The sequence below is a fragment of the Thunnus maccoyii genome, chromosome 3 (assembly GCF_910596095.1).
Source record: "Thunnus maccoyii chromosome 3, fThuMac1.1, whole genome shotgun sequence".
In the NCBI taxonomy this organism is placed as follows: domain Eukaryota; kingdom Metazoa; phylum Chordata; class Actinopteri; order Scombriformes; family Scombridae; genus Thunnus; species Thunnus maccoyii.
In genome coordinates, this window is record NC_056535.1 from 2434728 (window position 1) to 2452662 (window position 17935).

The following is a 17935-nucleotide window of genomic DNA, read 5'->3' on the forward strand; positions in this document are numbered from 1 at the left end:
TTCACTTTTAACTATTTTTGTACAGTTTTTGCCAAAAAAAGATTCTCTTAAATATACTGTACTACATTGAAATGCTGTTCAAACAAAAGTTATGTTATCTAGGAAAAGAAAGGAAAATCTGGACATTAACATATAAAAGTAAAAAAAATAGACAAACTACAAATGACAGCAATTGCTAAGTTAGATATTTACTTTAGACTAGGTCTTTTCACCTGTAAATCACCCAAACCAGCTCACTGTACCTCCAGTAATACATTTCAACTCTGGAAAAAGACAGGGGGCAAGATTCACACACCTCTGCTCTATTTTATTTTTAATTTTTAATTTTAATCAATCTCAATAAAATCATCATGATAGAGGTTATCCAAATTGGACCCATGGAAGACTTACCTGAACCTGACACGCTTTGATTAATCTCCAAACAAAAGAGATTTGATTAGAAAGGGACCAAGGAAAATTAAACCTGATACAAAACACAGTCGACATCATGCTGCATTATTCTCCACCTGACAAGTCACGGTTGAAAAAAGCTTCAGATACATAGTGAATGAGGATATGGGTTATTAAATGATTCTCATGTAGATCACAATGCAAGAAATAATATATTACCTCCTCTTCCTTTCTTCTTCTGTTCACCAGACACGCATGTACACAAATGTGGTCTCACACTCAAAAATGCACTTAAAAATCTGTATTGACCCAATCACAAGTGCAGAAACATACACCTCATACACATGCAACAAAATATTTGCATAATTCACACTCAGAAGCAAACACGCACACACACACACACACACACACACACACAGTGTCTCCAGTGGTTACATCACTGGTGGGTATGACCAGCTTAGGACAGTGGCACATTGTTTATTTGGAGACAGATTGTCTTTACATAAGACAAACACACACACACACACACACACACACAACCTCACAATAAGGCACTCACAGCCACTCACATACTAGCTCTCCCCTTCCCAAGACAGGCATTGTGCTCCAATAATGCACTCAGTTGACTATTCATGCTCATGAAACATTCAGCGAAGGGGATCGTTCACTTATTCACCCGCAAACAGTCTCTCACTACGTAACACACACCACGACACACACATCTCTGGCCCCCAGTGCTTCAATAGTGGCCCTTTGTTCAGGCTCAGCGCTGATCTGTGGCTCGAACAGACCCAGCTCAACTGTAGCTCGTCTAAAAATGACAGGAAACATCTTTTGAAAATCCCTGCTCTTCACTAAAAATAGAGCTGTGTTATGTAAGCATATTCACTGTTCTTCACTAATCAGGGAGCTCTCTGGAAACACCACATGGAACAGGATTAAGCTACAGTACTATGACATGCACAATGAAGTGTTGTGGTAGATTTTTGTGTTGCTGTAATGTGCCAGTTGAGTAATACGAGATGGCAGCCACGTGACAAGCGAAGGACTTTCACATTTTCCAGTTGTTAAAACAATTAAGAGTCCATGTTAACAAGCTGATAGTCTGGTTGCCATCCCATCATGCCAAGATAACTTTTGCATTAGTGCCAAGCACTTTTGAAGCATACAATTTTTTCAGATTTTCACACTCATTTACTACCTTCAAAGCCATCGGTTTCCATCTGATTTATAAGGAAATTCCACATGCAGAGATCTTAAAATTGCTGAGAGAGATACTGTAATATATCCATCAAAAACAATGTTTGAATAATGGCTAATTTAACAGAATTTGAAAAAAATGCAAAATGGAAGCGTCAGGAAATAATTAGTGAACAAGAACAGTACTTTTGTTAGAGAAGAAAGCAGCAGGGTGTATGGGTGCAAACAGGTTTTTAAAACCTTTCCCTGAATACACTCAAATACACTCCACAATTCCAAATTTCTCCAGTCTTCTTAACCCTCTTTGGATCTCCAGATGTTCTGAGTTGGACAGTTGGTTGTAGTGCAAATGGAAGTTTCCATTGTACCAACTTTGAGGTCTGTTAGCTGCCTCATATACATGAGTTGGTTTTTGGGTAAGAATGCTAGCTGATAAGGTTAAAGAAAGTTGATTATCACCAGAAAGATTGTATCGACTCAAAATGAGAGGACAGCAATAGAATGAGCTTCAGCTCCAGTGAACATCAACGCTACAATGCTAACTCTTTGATTCTTTGTCTTTTGGCTCAGGTTCTCATGGCGAAGGAACGGGAAGTTTTTCAACATCGGGAAAGATCCTCGGGTGACGATGCGGAAACGCTCCGGAACCCTAGAGATCGGTTTCCGCAGCGGAGGACGACCAGAGGACTATGAGGGAGAATATCAGTGTTTCGCCACCAATGAACATGGAGTGGCTATTTCCAACAAAATCCTGCTGCGCGTCTCCAGTGAGAACACACAGCCACACCCACACAGATATTACACACAATGAAATGTCATTATAGAGAAAAAAAACATTTAGTAATGTAAATGTGCTTACTTTTAAATATCCACCAGAAATGCCCACATTTTATCAGTACGACCAATCAACTGTCAAAGATCAATCAAGGATGGCAACAACTAGCTCAATAATGAGCTGTTCTTGAGAGACTGTTCTTGCATTGTCTTTCTTTGTCTAATGAACAAAGTCCCACTATCCCCACCTAACCATATCTGACTGAAATTCTTGTCATATATCATTTCCTCCTTCTCCTCCTCCTCCTCCTCCTCCTCCTCCTCTTCCCCCTCTCTGTTCTTCAGAGGCTCCTCTGTGGCCTAAGGAGGTGCTGGAGCCAGTGACAGTGACTGAAGGCCACCCGCTGGTCCTGCCCTGCAACCCCCCACCAGGCCTGCCTCCTCCATTCACCTTCTGGATGAACAGCGGTGAGCACCAGTTACACACAAATACATACACACATATACAGAATATACTTCCCTTTTTCTGTGTGTAGTGTAATGCTCTTTAAAATATGGACAGAGTTTTTGTCTGGCTGTTATTTCCTCTTTTCTGTCACTACTGTCACTATATTAACCTGTAAAAAATCTCACCCAAAAATCTCACCCATCACCTGGTGCAGTTTTATCATGTTAAGGTGCACTGAGACATGTGAGCAGTATTCTTCATGGTGGAGCAGCAGTGGGTGATAACTGTATGTTTATGGACTTGTACAGCAGAGAGGAAGAAAGAGGCATTCTTTGTTGAAAGATATTATGTCTCTTAAGACAATGACAACTTAAAATGAAAAATGATATTTGTCACTGATTGGCTGACTGCTTTATTCTTGATGACACATACAACCATCTTGAGTCAAGTCAGTTAGCATCCTTGAAAAAGAAAACAGCTGGCTGCTGACAAGTACATTTTATTTCTCATCAGTCCTGTTGTATTGTTGTAGACCAGAGGTCTTTCCAGTCATCCACTGACAGTGTTTATTTCCCTCTTTCCATAGCAGTTGGTTTCAAGTCACCTCTAAGCCTGAAGCTTGAATTTAGTCTTTTCTTTTAGCTCTCTTTTCTCTCAGTTTCTCACTCTCAGAGACTTTTCAGTCTCTGGCATCCTTTCTTCACCTCTCTCCTTCACTGTCTTTGTCCTTTTTCCAAGTGGGTTGCTCTACTCCTGAGCCAGTGTGTGTGTGTGTGTGTGTGTATTTGTGTTGCCTAGTAAAAGCTGAAAGGGCAGACCTTAAGTCCAGCCAGAAGCCATTACACAGCCACCGTGAGAGAAAAATCACCATAGTTAAACAACCATAAACTTGATTAAAACAGGTAATTTATTTAAATGTTGTATATTAAAAAGATTAAGATAAAGATTACCTTCCCAGTTAAAAAAGTTGACAGTGCAGCTATGTTGTTCTTTCACCTTGTGTGAATGTCCCCCCCTCAGTTCACAGCCTATATGACACATACATAATCATATACACTCACATCAACCACAGTACACCATATCAGCACGGCATGTAGCCCAAACACTGTTACACACCAACGCATTATTAGCCGGCTGCTGATTGGTCCTGGGGCACCATCTCGACGACCATACGGCTCACATCAGTTGGTGTAGTTACAGAGTGTGTATGACAGTCTGTCTTTGTGGGTGTGCTGCAAGTTAACGTTTGCCTGTAGCAACTGTGGGATGACACATCGGCAGGGTTAACTTGAACAGACGTTGAACTGGGTTATATGTGAAAATATATGCATCTTGTCTGATGTAAGGGGGTTGACGTGAGGATACATGCTTTACTTTACATTAGTCTGGATGGAATATATGAAAGATAAACAATTTACAAAGTAGTGGTTGACTTTACAGAGTGTTTGCTTCGACATTTAAATGTTATTTTTTAGCATTTAATCAGATATGACCATAGTTTTTTTTATTGTAGTCAGAGAACAGTAACCTTTCACTGCTTTACAGACATGTGCCCAAGTAAATTGGGATGAGAAGCCATCTGTCATAGTGACGGTGTGGGATTGTAAACCTGGGATTATATTCTGTGGTGGTCTTTGCATGTCTTGACAGATACATTTCTGCTTTGTTTCAAGCAAGAACATCACTGCAGAGGATTTATTCTTGGAATCATAGATATATAATTTATGTATAGTATATCTAAAATAAAAACTTTAGTTATAGGTCTGTTTAGTCATACTTGTTTATTGATTATGTGGTATTCAGGTAATTCAATATAAAGTTAGAGGGCTCACAAAAGACAAATTATAAAAAAGATGGTCAATATGGAAGAATTTTATAGGGATTTCTGTTTTAAATTTGAAGTTAAGTGTGAAGAATATGCAAAAATGCAAAATATAGGTAGATGATGATCTTGTTTTAATTTAAAATATAGTTGCAATGTATTCAATCCAAAATGTAAAGACAAAACTTAAAAGTTCAGAAAATGTCTGACACAGTAGCCAATCAGTGAAACAGTAAGTAAATCTGTCCTGGCCGTTGCAGATTCCAAACTTGGATCTTGTCCAACTTCATCATCATAATCAGCCTCAGAATCATAATGTATGTTTCCCACTTCACTCTTGAAACCTGATTTTAGCACTTATTCAAGAGGAAGACTGTTAAAGCCAGCTGTGTTTGTCTTGGTATGTCTAGAAAGCCATCTATATTTACATGTTGACATGTTGGTTCATCTACTATCACATCTATTTTCACAAGTTTCAAGAATTGGTGAAGTGTTGGTTAAATGACCAAACCCTTTGGTTTGATTACATCTATCTCTTTCCTTCTTTCCTATTCATTCTTTCAGGTATGTCTCCAATCCCTCAGGATAAGAGAGTATCCATGGGTCTAAATGGAGACCTGTACTTTTCCAATGTTTTGGCCCAAGATGCCCAGACTGACTACAGCTGCAACGCTCGCTTCCTCTTCACACACACCATCCAGCAGAAGAACCCTTTCACACTCAAAGTTCAGACCAGTGAGTAGACAACACACACACACACACGCATAATCCATGCTGATTTCGGAGTTATATCCTACATTTATGAATATGTTTATAGTCACTATTACAATAGGAGCTACTGATGTAACAGTGTTTAAACTCTGACCTCTCTTCATGTCTGCTGAGTGTGTTTTGATGTGAGGACTACACATCAGTTCAACACAAATGGAATATGACATATCTCCATCTAGAGGTGATGTCATGACATGGCATGAGATGCATGAATCCTAACATCTTTGATGACATATCCTCAGGTTTCTGCAGACAGGAGAAGATTCTCTCAACATGATGTGACATCTTTGTTCAGTGTCCTCAGGTTCCGTGAGTGTGTTTATGTGTGTGTGGACTCACGTTCCACTGTGTGTGCTTGTGTTTTCAGAGGAGCCGTATAACGACACATCTTACAATGCCACTGACCCCTACGGTGGTGAGTCACTTCCTGTCTGGACAGCTCCACTTTCTGTCCAATTACCATCCGATAGTAACACGGCTAGCACACTAACCTGCTAGCTCAGTGACGCTCAAGTCATCCACTGACCTCAGACTGACCTTAGACACAAATCTAACCCTCTAACTCTACCCTACAGGTTTAGATTTCACTGAGTGGTTTCATGTGGAAAAGTTAATATGGGTTGTTGTGTTTCTTTTAAGGAAAAATAGAATTTTTGGATTGAGGTTTTTGATATTAAATATTTTTAAACACCAAATCTATATGTATTCAGTATGTCCTCTGGAGCAACTGCATTTAGATCATTCAAAAAGAAAAAGAAAAAAAAAATCTTGTCACATCTAACAAGGATCAGACAAGACAAGATACTGCCACATGACACTTGACAAGTGCTTGCATTGGTGCTTCTTACATACAAACGCGCACACTAATCTAATTCTCAGATCAATCTGGGAACTCTAACTGGCTGAATTTAGAGTTATCAGTGTTTGTTTCATGACAACCTTATTGGCTGATTTAAAACTGAAATGATACACCTGCTTGTAGAACTGACACTGCTGCTTAAAACACTCTTTAAAACTGTAACTTCACAACTGAAAGTTTATTTTTAGTGATAACATGGCACAGTAGGTGTCAACTTTAATGCCACGACATGTCATAATCATTATAATTAGGCTGTACAAAAGATTATGACCAGTAATATTCACTTAGAGTGCATCCCAGGTCTCTTAAATTGCATCCATGTTTCCCTCACTTGCGTCTTTTGTGTGAGAAGAGAGGAAACAAGGAAATTTGTTTTTAAAGACATGAGACGTCTTTCCTCCAAAGCGCCACGTGAAGCGACGTCTGATTCTGATGACGGCGGCAGCTGATCTGCACACATGCACACTGTGATAATGCTCATAAAGGTGCACAATTATCACTGCCAGAGCAGCTGTTTTCTCTCTGCAGCCTGTTAGCTGTTTAACAAACACCTGCACATGAATTAAAAACCAGCATTCTGTATTTATATTGTGTACTGACTCCTGCTCAGAGGCACATCAACCATTTCTACTGGCAGAATGTGTTTATATTATTAATTCATTATTTGCATCTGCATTTATTAATATTCTGATAGTGAATTCATTATTTAATAACCCATAATTTAATAACCCATCTATTAGGCTAAATGTTTCAGGGAAAATGGAAATTATGTAACTCATATCAAACCTGATGCTCAGGAATTTTCAGCCTCACATGTGACTGAATGGTGATAAATGATGTAAAATATAAATGTGTTTAAACTGTGTACTTTAATTTTTACCAGTAATAACAGTTAATGGAGGAAATAATAGATCATGAAAAGAAAAATCTTTCTAATAAATGAAGAACATCGTTCATGGTTCTTTTCTTGATCAGACCGGCAGTTAACACAGATTTTAACGAGATGATGAATCAGAAAACACATAGGCTACAATATAAAACTTGTGAGTGATACCCTTGAGTTTAATCTGTACTCTGTCTCCACTTTGGTATGAAACTGCGGTGATGTTGTGATGTATCAGATCAGTCCAATCAGTTGCAGCGTCTAATCAATAACTGATATACAATAAGAGGACGTGTCGTCTGGTAAAAGACTTCCGTGAAGACTGCTCTCGTGTTTCCTCGCTCATAGCTCCTCAGAGATCCCTCCTCGCTCCTCGGAGCAGAAATAGACCTAGGACGCCCGTCCAAATGGCAGACCAGAATGACCAAGATTGGCTCCAAAATAGTTGTGATGTCACAAATCATGCTGACAGGTTCAAATCTTAAACTGAGATTGAAGGTGAGCACAGAGAAACTTTGCTTCTTCAGCGGATAAATATGAAAACAACCTCTGCATGTACATCATTCTGCACTGAGAAGAGAACAACATCCAACTGAAGGAACGCAAAGAAAATCGTGTTTCTGACTGGAGGGAGACTTTAAACTACAGTATGTAATAAAATCAATGTCTGAACAATCGATTTGTCAGGAATTTCGAGAGATGTAAAGTCATTTCATCATCTAAACATTGCTGTTTTATTGAATCCTGCATCAGTCGATGTAATCTGACCTCGCATGGCATGGTTACACTGTGATTTTTATGGCAGTATGTTTAAATGTTGCAGTTCCTTGCCCAAAACTCTTCAGAATTAAATGTGTAAAACCCTCTGACCACCATCTTGGCAGATGACAGCTCTCCACTGAAACTCCTGAGAATAAATCTGAAAACAGTAGCAACAGTTTATGTTACAACATCAAATTTCTTATAATGAACCAGTGTGGTGTTCATCAGCTATTTATTAAACATGGAATAAATCAAACTGCATCATATCTAGAATCACAGGGTGGGTGAATGACCAGATGTGACTTCTAATAAAAGACAAACCAACACATCTCTCTGTAACTCTATTATACATCTAGATATATCCATCTCATTTAGTTTATAATGTGTTTATTCCACCTTTCAATCAATGTTAAATGATCACACATAATGAATAAACATACAGTCATTAAGACAGAAATTACCCTTAATTCAAGTATATTGTACATATAATTGAATCTGTATATTCATAGGCTGTACAGCCATCGAATGAGCCCATTGCTGGAGGGAACAGATCAGCCAAATTGGCAGCATATGTGCTATTGGCATGAGCTGGGGGGAAGTGAAGCTCAGGGGTAGAAGGGATATGTCCCCAAGGGAGAAGACGCTCCTAGTGAGAGAGCAGGCTGGCGGCTCTGAGGCCCAGAGGGACTGCAGACACGGACAAGGCTCCAGCAGAGAGGAGGATTAGGTCACATGATGAATATTTAGTCTGATTCATGCTGTGGTCATTAATAGTCATATATGCATGGAAATAAGGTTTGCTGCCTCTCACCTCTGCTCTTCAACACATTTCTGTGTAAGTGAGGGGGAGTGATAAGAACAGCTGTTCAAATGCTCACACGCAGCCACTCGTGTATATATGCTAGCTACTTTACCATTAATCTCTTATGAACGCACACAGAAGCAAAAAATCACACAACTCTGTCTTTTTTGTGGGTGGGAGGGGGTCTAAGGCTGCAGTGCATCCTGGGAAGACCTGCCAGCGTCATCAGCAGGATGTTTTTTATGTTTCCGGGATCACCATCTACCCACTTTATCATTTGTGTACATAAGTACTTTGGCATTTGTTACTGATAACCCTCAATGCTTTCTTCATGTATTTTTCTTCCTCTTGTAATTGTTCTTCTCTTCCCAGTGTCACTAATAATAACAGATCCTCTTCACCCTCTCCTGTCTGTTTGCTGGCCACTGGAGAAGCTAACCGCTAACAGATGCTTTAATCCCATACAGATCTACATCACAAAAGAAGGCTAATGCTAATTTGAACCCACACACTTCCCAACAGGCTATAGCTCTCTGCTGACTGGATTTTATGTCCACAGTGTTAATAGCATTTGTGTTGGGATTGGATCAGACTGGAAATGTGTCTAGAACTCTAAGTAAGGATCAAAGACTCAGACAAATTTGTCTATATAAGATTAAAGATCAAAAAGTAGTTGCAAATTATTATTGGATATGTTAATGCCTTATTTAGGCTTTTTTGATATCATTATTGGCAGGTTGTAGATGCTGCTCATGCTGATGGACAGTCATAAATGATTGTATGTAGTCTGAAAATAAGTGGTGAACCCAAATAAGAATGTGAAGAGTTAGTTCACTTTCAGCTACATCCCCAGTTACAATGCAGTATACTACAGTGAATATATTTGGATGTAATACAGGGTCGACCCAAGCCAGTATACCAGTAGCATTTAAAAGATGATTCCAGTTAATTGCAACTTTGTTACATCAACAAAATGTATGTAGGTTGGGGCTTCATTTCATTTAGATATGATGACATAGTATTAACTTAAGTATTAAGATTTCAAGTTGCAGCAACATTACTAGGTCCAATAAGACAAGAAACACGAGTAGTTAGACAATCATACAGGTTAGAAACAAGCCTCCCACCTTATTTGGAAGATTTGGAAGAGGAAATAAAGGTACAAAGTAAAATTATTACCCAAACTGTCTGAAACATCTTCACTGTTTACAGACCCACTTCCCACTTCAAATTTACAACCATGTTGTAAATTGCAGGTGCAAATAGCGTTAAGGTTACAAGATATAATGTCTTAAAATGTTTACTATTTGCATGTGACATGTATGAGACCAACAGTTTAAGTTAAAACACTTAAAGCAGTTGAGGAGTCAGTCACTATGACGCACTGAAAGGGTTTGAAGTGTCTGTTGAACTGTACGAGCTGAATACATTTGACATTTTACAGCACTTTCAAGTTTAAGCCACACTGGCAGTTCCATTGTCAGTATGTATGTAGACAATATAAGTAGTTGAACTGATGAAGAATAGGAGCTAAAATCAGCTGAAATGTTAGTTGATGGCATAATATTTGACTCTGTTTTGTTATGAGTTATGTGAAACTAAGAAAAGGTTCCTAACTCTTTGCCTAAATAAAGTGAGTTTACCCTCAACTATATGCCTGTTTAAAATGCCACATGTGTTTGTGTATTGTAGTATGCAAAGAAAGACGACACTTTGCAGTTTGCTCACATCCCAGCCTGCCGAGCTGAACTGACACTGTTTGACTATTTTACAATCAGTTTTTTTAATCTCAGTTTGTGTTCAAAATTTGGTTTGTTCCCACCAACTGAACCAATGTTGATGCTAAACTATGGCGCTAAAATGATAGCAACAGTGTATTTAGCATGGGGTTATTTATAGATTTTTGTGATCCCCTCTCCCTGCCAGTCATTGCATAATGTGTGTGGAATATAAAAGGCCTTACAACCTAAAAGCCAACTCCCAAGAACACCAAGGTTCTGTTCCAAAGGCTTTAATGTTGCCAAGGCAGCCAGTTACATGATGCAACTGCGACTTAATGCTTTAGCCAAGCCCTGTGGGAAGGTTTAATATGGGGGCTGAACACTAATGCATCAACTATGTGACCATAATATACTTCAGTTTGATTTTACACTAATCTCATCACAGCACAAATACTGGGCAAGTTTTATCAGCTGCTTTATTTAAGCTTTTAATGGTAATCTTTGCCATCTCTGTTCCCTTGGCAAACATAAAGCAAGATCAATGACCCTGTGTGTTGTTTCTGCATCCCTTAATGTCTTCCTTTGAGAGAAGCCAGAGGGTGTTAGACCCGTTTACAGGCTTCTTTGGCCTCACAACAGTCTGCAGAGAGAGCTAAAGCCTGGCGGAGATGGAACACAGCCATGCCACAAGGAAATGATCAGAATAATAGTGTTAGATTTATGTGACAGAGCCTACAAATAGGACATTTTAGGTCCTAGTAGGAAGTGAGTCATGCAACAAAGATAAACTACAGCGCTCTTGGATTTGATTGTGGATGAGTTTGTGTATGTATTAACCCCTCCCTGTTCCTCGCCTGCAGGCCGTAAAGTAGCTGAGTCCACACCGACCTTCCTCTCACCGTCAGGGAGTGAGAGCTCCAAAATGGTGCTACGAGACGAGCAACTGCTGCTGGAGTGTATCGCTGCTGGACTGTGAGCTCACACACAAACACACACACACACTGCACAACATAAGATTAAACATTAATTGTAGTGAATCCTGCTAGGATACTGAAAAAAAGTATGCATAGGTCATTTCAAAAGACCAGTGGTTGGTGTTTTGGTGGTGCTGTTTGAAGACAGTGAAAATATACACCATATATACACATTGTTGTATACACCAGTACAATGACAATAAAGGAATTCTATGTTCTATATGAAAGTCTGGAGAATCAGAGTGTAGCTGTAGCTGAAGCTCAGACATCCAGCTGTAGGAACAAGAAGAAAAATACATTTTTGAGTGGAAGGGGACTTTAAATCAGGAGGTGGAGGAAGAGGGAGAAGTGAATACATTAGCCCACAATCACATTAGACCACAACCAAAAGTGGGTTCTGATGTGATGGCCTCCTCTTTGAGCATATGCAGAAGTAGAAGATGTGGAAAATGAAAACAAAATTAAGATGAGTACACCGACCACAACATTCATAAAGCTCTGCAATACGCACAAATTTTTCACTCAAGTTGAAATATTTTTACCTCGCGTGGACGCGTATTTGCGTCTATTCAAGTCTTTGCATCGAATTTGTATGTAATTGGTCTGAAAACACTTGAGTCTGTCATTCACATCAAACCCACATGTGTGTCTCTTCTCTCTCTGTCCTTGGCTTCCCCTGCAGTCCCACACCTACCATCAAGTGGTTTAAGAAGGGCGGAGACCTGCCAGGAAGGAAAGTGAAGTTTGAGAACTACAACAAGACCCTGAAAATTATCAACGTGTCAGAGGAGGATGCTGGGGAGTATGTATGCATGGCCAACAATCATTTAGGCAGCATACGCCACTCCATCTTTGTTCAGGTCAAAGGTGAGAAGGTTATGGTTAGTGTTTATACAATATATAACCTTGTGTTTGTGTATGTCCATCATGCTAACCTGACTTCCTGTGTACCACAGCGGCTCCTTACTGGCTGGACAAACCAACAAACCTGGTGCTAGCCCCGGATGAGAATGGGCGCCTTGTGTGCCGGGCCAATGGCAACCCTAAACCTAACATCCAGTGGCTGGTCAATGGCCAACCTATTAACAGTATGCACAGCTATTATTTTGAAACTTTTTCTTTCTTTCTTTCTTTCTTTCTTTCTTTCTTTCTTTCTTTCTTGTGATCTAACAAGTTTGTTAGCTTAGCTTGTAGTTGCTGTTACAGTAAATGTTTTCCACAATATCTTTCAAAGAGACCATGTACAATTCAGATAAGCCTCTTTCACACATAGTTCCTGGTAAACTACTGGGATAACTTTTCAGGCACCTCTAGTGATTTTCACTACTCAAACATGCACTTACTTTCAGGAACATTTCTGTCTTGTACCTCTTCACACGTCATGGCAATGCCAGAATAGATGGGGCAAGGAACAGTCAAGTAAATGGTGGTAATGGAACACTTATGGATGCCAACCGCCATAAAACTCAACTGCATTTGTAACCTTTTTTTTTTTCCTTTTGACTTAAACGTAGCTTAGCCATGTCATGTGATATGCTACTTCAGTACACTTTAACAACAAATATTACTGGAACCACTACAGTGTCATCAAAGACACTACCACTGACTATCCCTGTAACAAATTAGCCACAGTTTCACACACTGACCATACACGGTCCAGCCACATACTAAGTTTTGACCTAGTCTTGTTTCACTCTCTGCATCCTTTCTCCTCCACTTGACTCCAGACTCTCTGCCCAACCCGAGCCGTCAGATGATGGGTGACACCATCATCTTCCGCTCAGTGCAGATGGGAAGCAGTGCTGTCTACCAGTGCAACGCCTCCAACCAGCATGGTTATCTGCTGGCCAACGCCTTCGTCAGCGTCCTTGGTGAGACACAGAGGGTGGATGGTTGATTTCAAAATGTAAACAGAGCAGTAAATAACCTTGGGCTGGAAGTGTTATGCATCTTTTTCATGCCAGGTAGCTTTGCTCTTCACCAGGTGGTGTAGCTGTAAAATCTCTGTGAAAGTAGGAATATGAGGGCTGTGTTGAAGGGATACCTACGAGATATACAACACTTATCTTAGTGTTATATTAGTCTTGTTGTTAAAAAGTTAGTTATTATAGTTATTAAAAACTACATAAAGGATTGAACTTCACAAAGTTTTATTTCATGAAACAGCAATAGCAAGTAATCCTCTGTTTACAATAGGTTATTATTGATATTTCTAGCAAATATAATTCTTATTACAATTCATATTTGCACAAAATTACAGTACAGCTTTTGTGCAAAGCTACGCCAAACAAATCTTGGACCTGTCTCTGTAGTAGACACAAACAGATGAAATTGATATCAGTCTTCCATCATACTCTGGGTAAGAAAGCAAACAAGCATTTTATTTTTTAATTGAATCCACTTAAATCAAATCTAAAAGAACCAACATCAGGACAGAGGTTGATTAAACTTCAGATAAACCTCTGGAAACTCCTGTGGATTTCACATCACTTTAAAAATGTAAAATGTAAGTAATGAAGTGGTAAAGGTGTGATCCACTCTCCCTCTCTAGACATGCCTCCAAGGATGCTGGGCCCTAAAAACCAGCTGATTAAAGTCATTGAGAACAACAGAACCTTCCTGGACTGTCCCTTCTTCGGTTCCCCTCTGCCAGAGTTACGCTGGTGAGCATCTAATGCCTTTTTCTTTAATTAAATCCAAAAATACTAGTTTGCCATAAACCTCCACATCTGCGTTTCCTGCTGAAGTGTCCTTGAGCAAGACACTGAATTCATAACCCTATACTTTGTTCTTGATAGTTCATACTTTCTTTTATCCATGTCCATGTCTTTTTTTTAATGTGTGTAGGTTTAAGAATGGACAGGGCAGTGGCCTGGACGGTGGTCAGTACCGTGTTTACATCAACGGCTCTCTGGAGATCAAACGGGCCCGAGCAGAGGATGAGGGCACTTACACCTGTGTGGCCAACAGCATCATGGGCACGGCCGAGAACCAGGTCCGCCTGGAGGTCAAAGGTCAGACATTACATCACTGCAGCACTCTGCATCACATCAGACTCACATTATGTATCCTGTTATGACTCAGCATCCAAACTCATCCTTTAAAATGATGATGCAATAAAGTTCTTGATTTTCATAGATTTCGTTTCATTCCACAGAAAGAAAAAAATGTGTGAGCTTATTTTTTTATGTTGTATCTTGCATTACATGCAATGTGTGAAAGATGAAATATGTGAAACATGAAATGATGTCTTTTCTTTGTGCCAAATAGCCCACACAGCTGGATCAAATGCAAATCTCTTGTGCCTTTTATTAAGACTTTACAAGTGCCTCACCTTCTGTTCTCTGACAGCTACTATTATTCAGACTACATACACTGCAAAAATATCCATCCTAGCATTCAGGGTGAATTGAAAAATCTTTAAAGAAAGTCAACTATCTGCAAGGATAGTGAGATAATTTTTAATTTTCCATTGCAATTTTCTTTAGTCAAGTGTCAAGGATCCTTATCTTTAAAAAACTTTCCCCAATCCTACAAAATGTGTTTATATCCTACTAATTTGCTCTGTCAAATATGTTTTCTAATCCAGGAAGTGTGACACTGGTGTTATTTCCTACAAAATATTTTATATTTTTAATGAGTTATATGAAATAACTTCATTCATGTAACTAACTAACATATGTATGTTGTATGAATGTAATTAGTTATAGTTGTAGGAAAAATAATTTCATGCAAGTAAACAGAAAAAGAGATTTTAGGTGCTTTGGGGGTAAATTGAATGTCTGGACAGATGGATGTATTTTGCAGTTATAAAACATACTGACAGTAAATCTAAGGGATTGAAGTGGCCTTAAAGTGACATGTGTCTATTGATGTGAATGATCTTTTTTAGGAAAGGACTGTATCAACATCTAACTTGACCATGTCAGTCAATCATCAGACACAGTTTCACCTTTCACAGATTTTCCTGGATGCATCAGAATGTGCTGGTTCACACGGTTTTGTGTGTTTGCATGTGTGTATGTTTCCTTTCAACTTCACTCCACCTCAGAGCCCACTCGTATAGTTCGAGCCCCTGAGCACCAGTCAACCATCAGAGGCTCCATGGCTCGCTTCGACTGTAAGGTGAAGTCTGATCCCAGCCTACCCATCACCGTGGCTTGGATGAAGGATGACAAGCCTCTCTATCTGGGATGGAGGTAACGGCACCTTAGGGTGGCCCTCAGTAAAAACTTGGATTTCAAGACCAAATATCACTACCATATACATTTTTTATTTGTTATCATTTTATTATCCACAAATTAACACAGTCATACCTGTCAGCTGGCACACTCCAGATGTGTAGTTTCTTCTGGGAAAAATTCCTTTATTTCTCTGCCCCTCAAAGATAATTCAATTGATCAGTTTAATCACATTTGTTTGCATTTTAAAATTGGTCCCAATTAAATTATAAAATTTTCTCAACACTATATCTTTTCAGTGCAATCTGGCAACCTACTCAGTCACGTCAAAGATAAAAAAAGAAGTGGTGATGTCCAGCTGTGGGTGTGTTGTCTCTGTCACAACAGTTGTAGTAACAAATATTCTCTGCTGGGAAGCAGAATGTCACTTTTTGTGATCTAACTACACTGACATTTCTTTCTTTTTCTGTGTGTAGTAATCCTCACATGGTAATCCTTTTAGAATCTTTGTTTTTCTTGTATAGTAACATAAAAAAAAACAATCCACAAAAAATATCATATATTTTAGAAACTCAAAATTGGTACATAAGCAACTATAATCAGCTCTCAGCAGAGATATAGCTTTTCTTCCAGAGCAAGCAACAAAATCTAGTCTTTTTTACAGAATTCTCTGATTTTAGAACAAAATGATTGGTTGATTGATATTATATGGATAACAGATTGAAAATGTGAAAAAACAAAAGCATTGAGGATGCAATACTATACCAATCCTTTCTCTGTGTTTGTCTCCCAGGATAAAGAAGGACGAGGAGTCACTGACCATCCCCAATGTCAACGAGGGTGACGAGGGAACGTACACCTGTACTGTTAAATCTGAGATAGACCAGGACTCAGCTTCAGCCCGCCTCACTGTGTTAGGTACACTCACATACAGAACAGTTGAAGTATCAACACTATAGTGAAATATTAATCCATTAAAAGCAAAGGTCCTATTGTTGTAATTGATAAAAAGTGTCAATAATATAAGTATTTGTTGAGAAGAATGCATAGACACACTAGATGAGAGTTACAGTTGCTTTACAAGTATTCCAGTATCTTAGGTGATCTGTTTACTGTATATCATATATACTTTGTAAATATACTTTCATATATACTGAATACTTGTTACAGGGCTCGCCTTGCCAGTCCAAAGCATTACCTATCCACCAACACTGAGACTCTGCAAATTAATCAGAGATAAGATGGAATGTACAAATAGAGTTACAGTACCAGTCAAAAACCTTCTCATTCACTTGAATAAGAAAGTGTGTCCAAACTTTTGACTGGTACTCTACATATAATAATGACCATTTCTTTGAAACAAGAAGTGTCACAGTAAGTGTCTGTTACAGTATCCAGCTTATAATCTAAGTAATGTATCATGTTTTACAATATAAACTCACCCCTTCCCCTGTAAAGTAACAACTAACCAAAGCTGTCAGTTACATATAGTGAAGTAAAATTTACAATGTTCCCTTTTGAAAAGTAGGTCTCACAATTGACATACTCAAGTTAAGTACAAACAAGCACTTTAAAATGGTTCTCATACAGGACGTGAGTCAATGTATACATTAACAGTGCATTTCCTCACTGAAACACACATAACACACACACACACACACACACACACACACACACACACACACACACACACACACACACTGTACTGTATATCCTCTCATTTAGGTATTCTTTAGATATTTACTGTAAATGTCTTCAGATTTTTTCTTGACACTGTACTGTGTTTCAGCTCTGTGCCTTCCATTGGAAATCATGCATGTTTTATTGTGTGCAGTTTACTAAATACTTACCTAGCTTAGCTTTAACTCCCACTGATTCAGCAGTTTGCATGCAGCAGATGGAGTGAAATACTGTAGTGTTGTGTAGCTGACGTGAAGTTTGAGCATCTCATGGGATGGTTGTTTTGACACTTGAAATTTTTCAATTGATGATTATATTTGACTCATAAATAAGCCAATGTTTTTGTAAAAATTCAACATAATTAGGCAGTTGTTGTCTTGCTATTTTGCTGAGGACATGTCCATAATCTTTTAAGAAAATGATCAGCACTGCTGTACAGTAAATCTGTATTTTAACTAATTTTAACAGCTGCCTACTTGTCTTGTCACCATCTTTGTTTTGGTCAAAGAATTTAGACACACCTCGAGAATTTTCTTTATTGTACACTTGAAAAGTCTTCGGGGATTATAGACACATAACAACAACCTCCTAATCCTTACATCTTTTTATTTTTTGCAAAATGCAGCACATTCCAGGGACTTAAATGTAATCATCAATGATAATATTTA

The 17935-nt window shown here is 38.8% G+C and overlaps 1 protein-coding gene across 1 annotated transcript in view; it reads left to right on the plus strand.

The window, feature by feature from the left end:
- The window catches only part of nfasca (neurofascin homolog (chicken) a), a 141345-nt gene that overhangs the window by 87976 nt on the left and 35434 nt on the right, over positions 1-17935 (plus strand). Inside the window, exons 9-20 of the mRNA XM_042405501.1 lie at positions 2161-2357; positions 2710-2832; positions 5199-5369; positions 5773-5820; positions 11293-11404; positions 12089-12273; positions 12363-12494; positions 13134-13277; positions 13958-14069; positions 14254-14420; positions 15458-15605; positions 16381-16505. Of these exons, the coding sequence (XP_042261435.1) occupies positions 2161-2357; positions 2710-2832; positions 5199-5369; positions 5773-5820; positions 11293-11404; positions 12089-12273; positions 12363-12494; positions 13134-13277; positions 13958-14069; positions 14254-14420; positions 15458-15605; positions 16381-16505 (1664 nt within the window). The remainder of the gene's footprint in view (positions 1-2160; positions 2358-2709; positions 2833-5198; positions 5370-5772; positions 5821-11292; positions 11405-12088; positions 12274-12362; positions 12495-13133; positions 13278-13957; positions 14070-14253; positions 14421-15457; positions 15606-16380; positions 16506-17935) is intronic.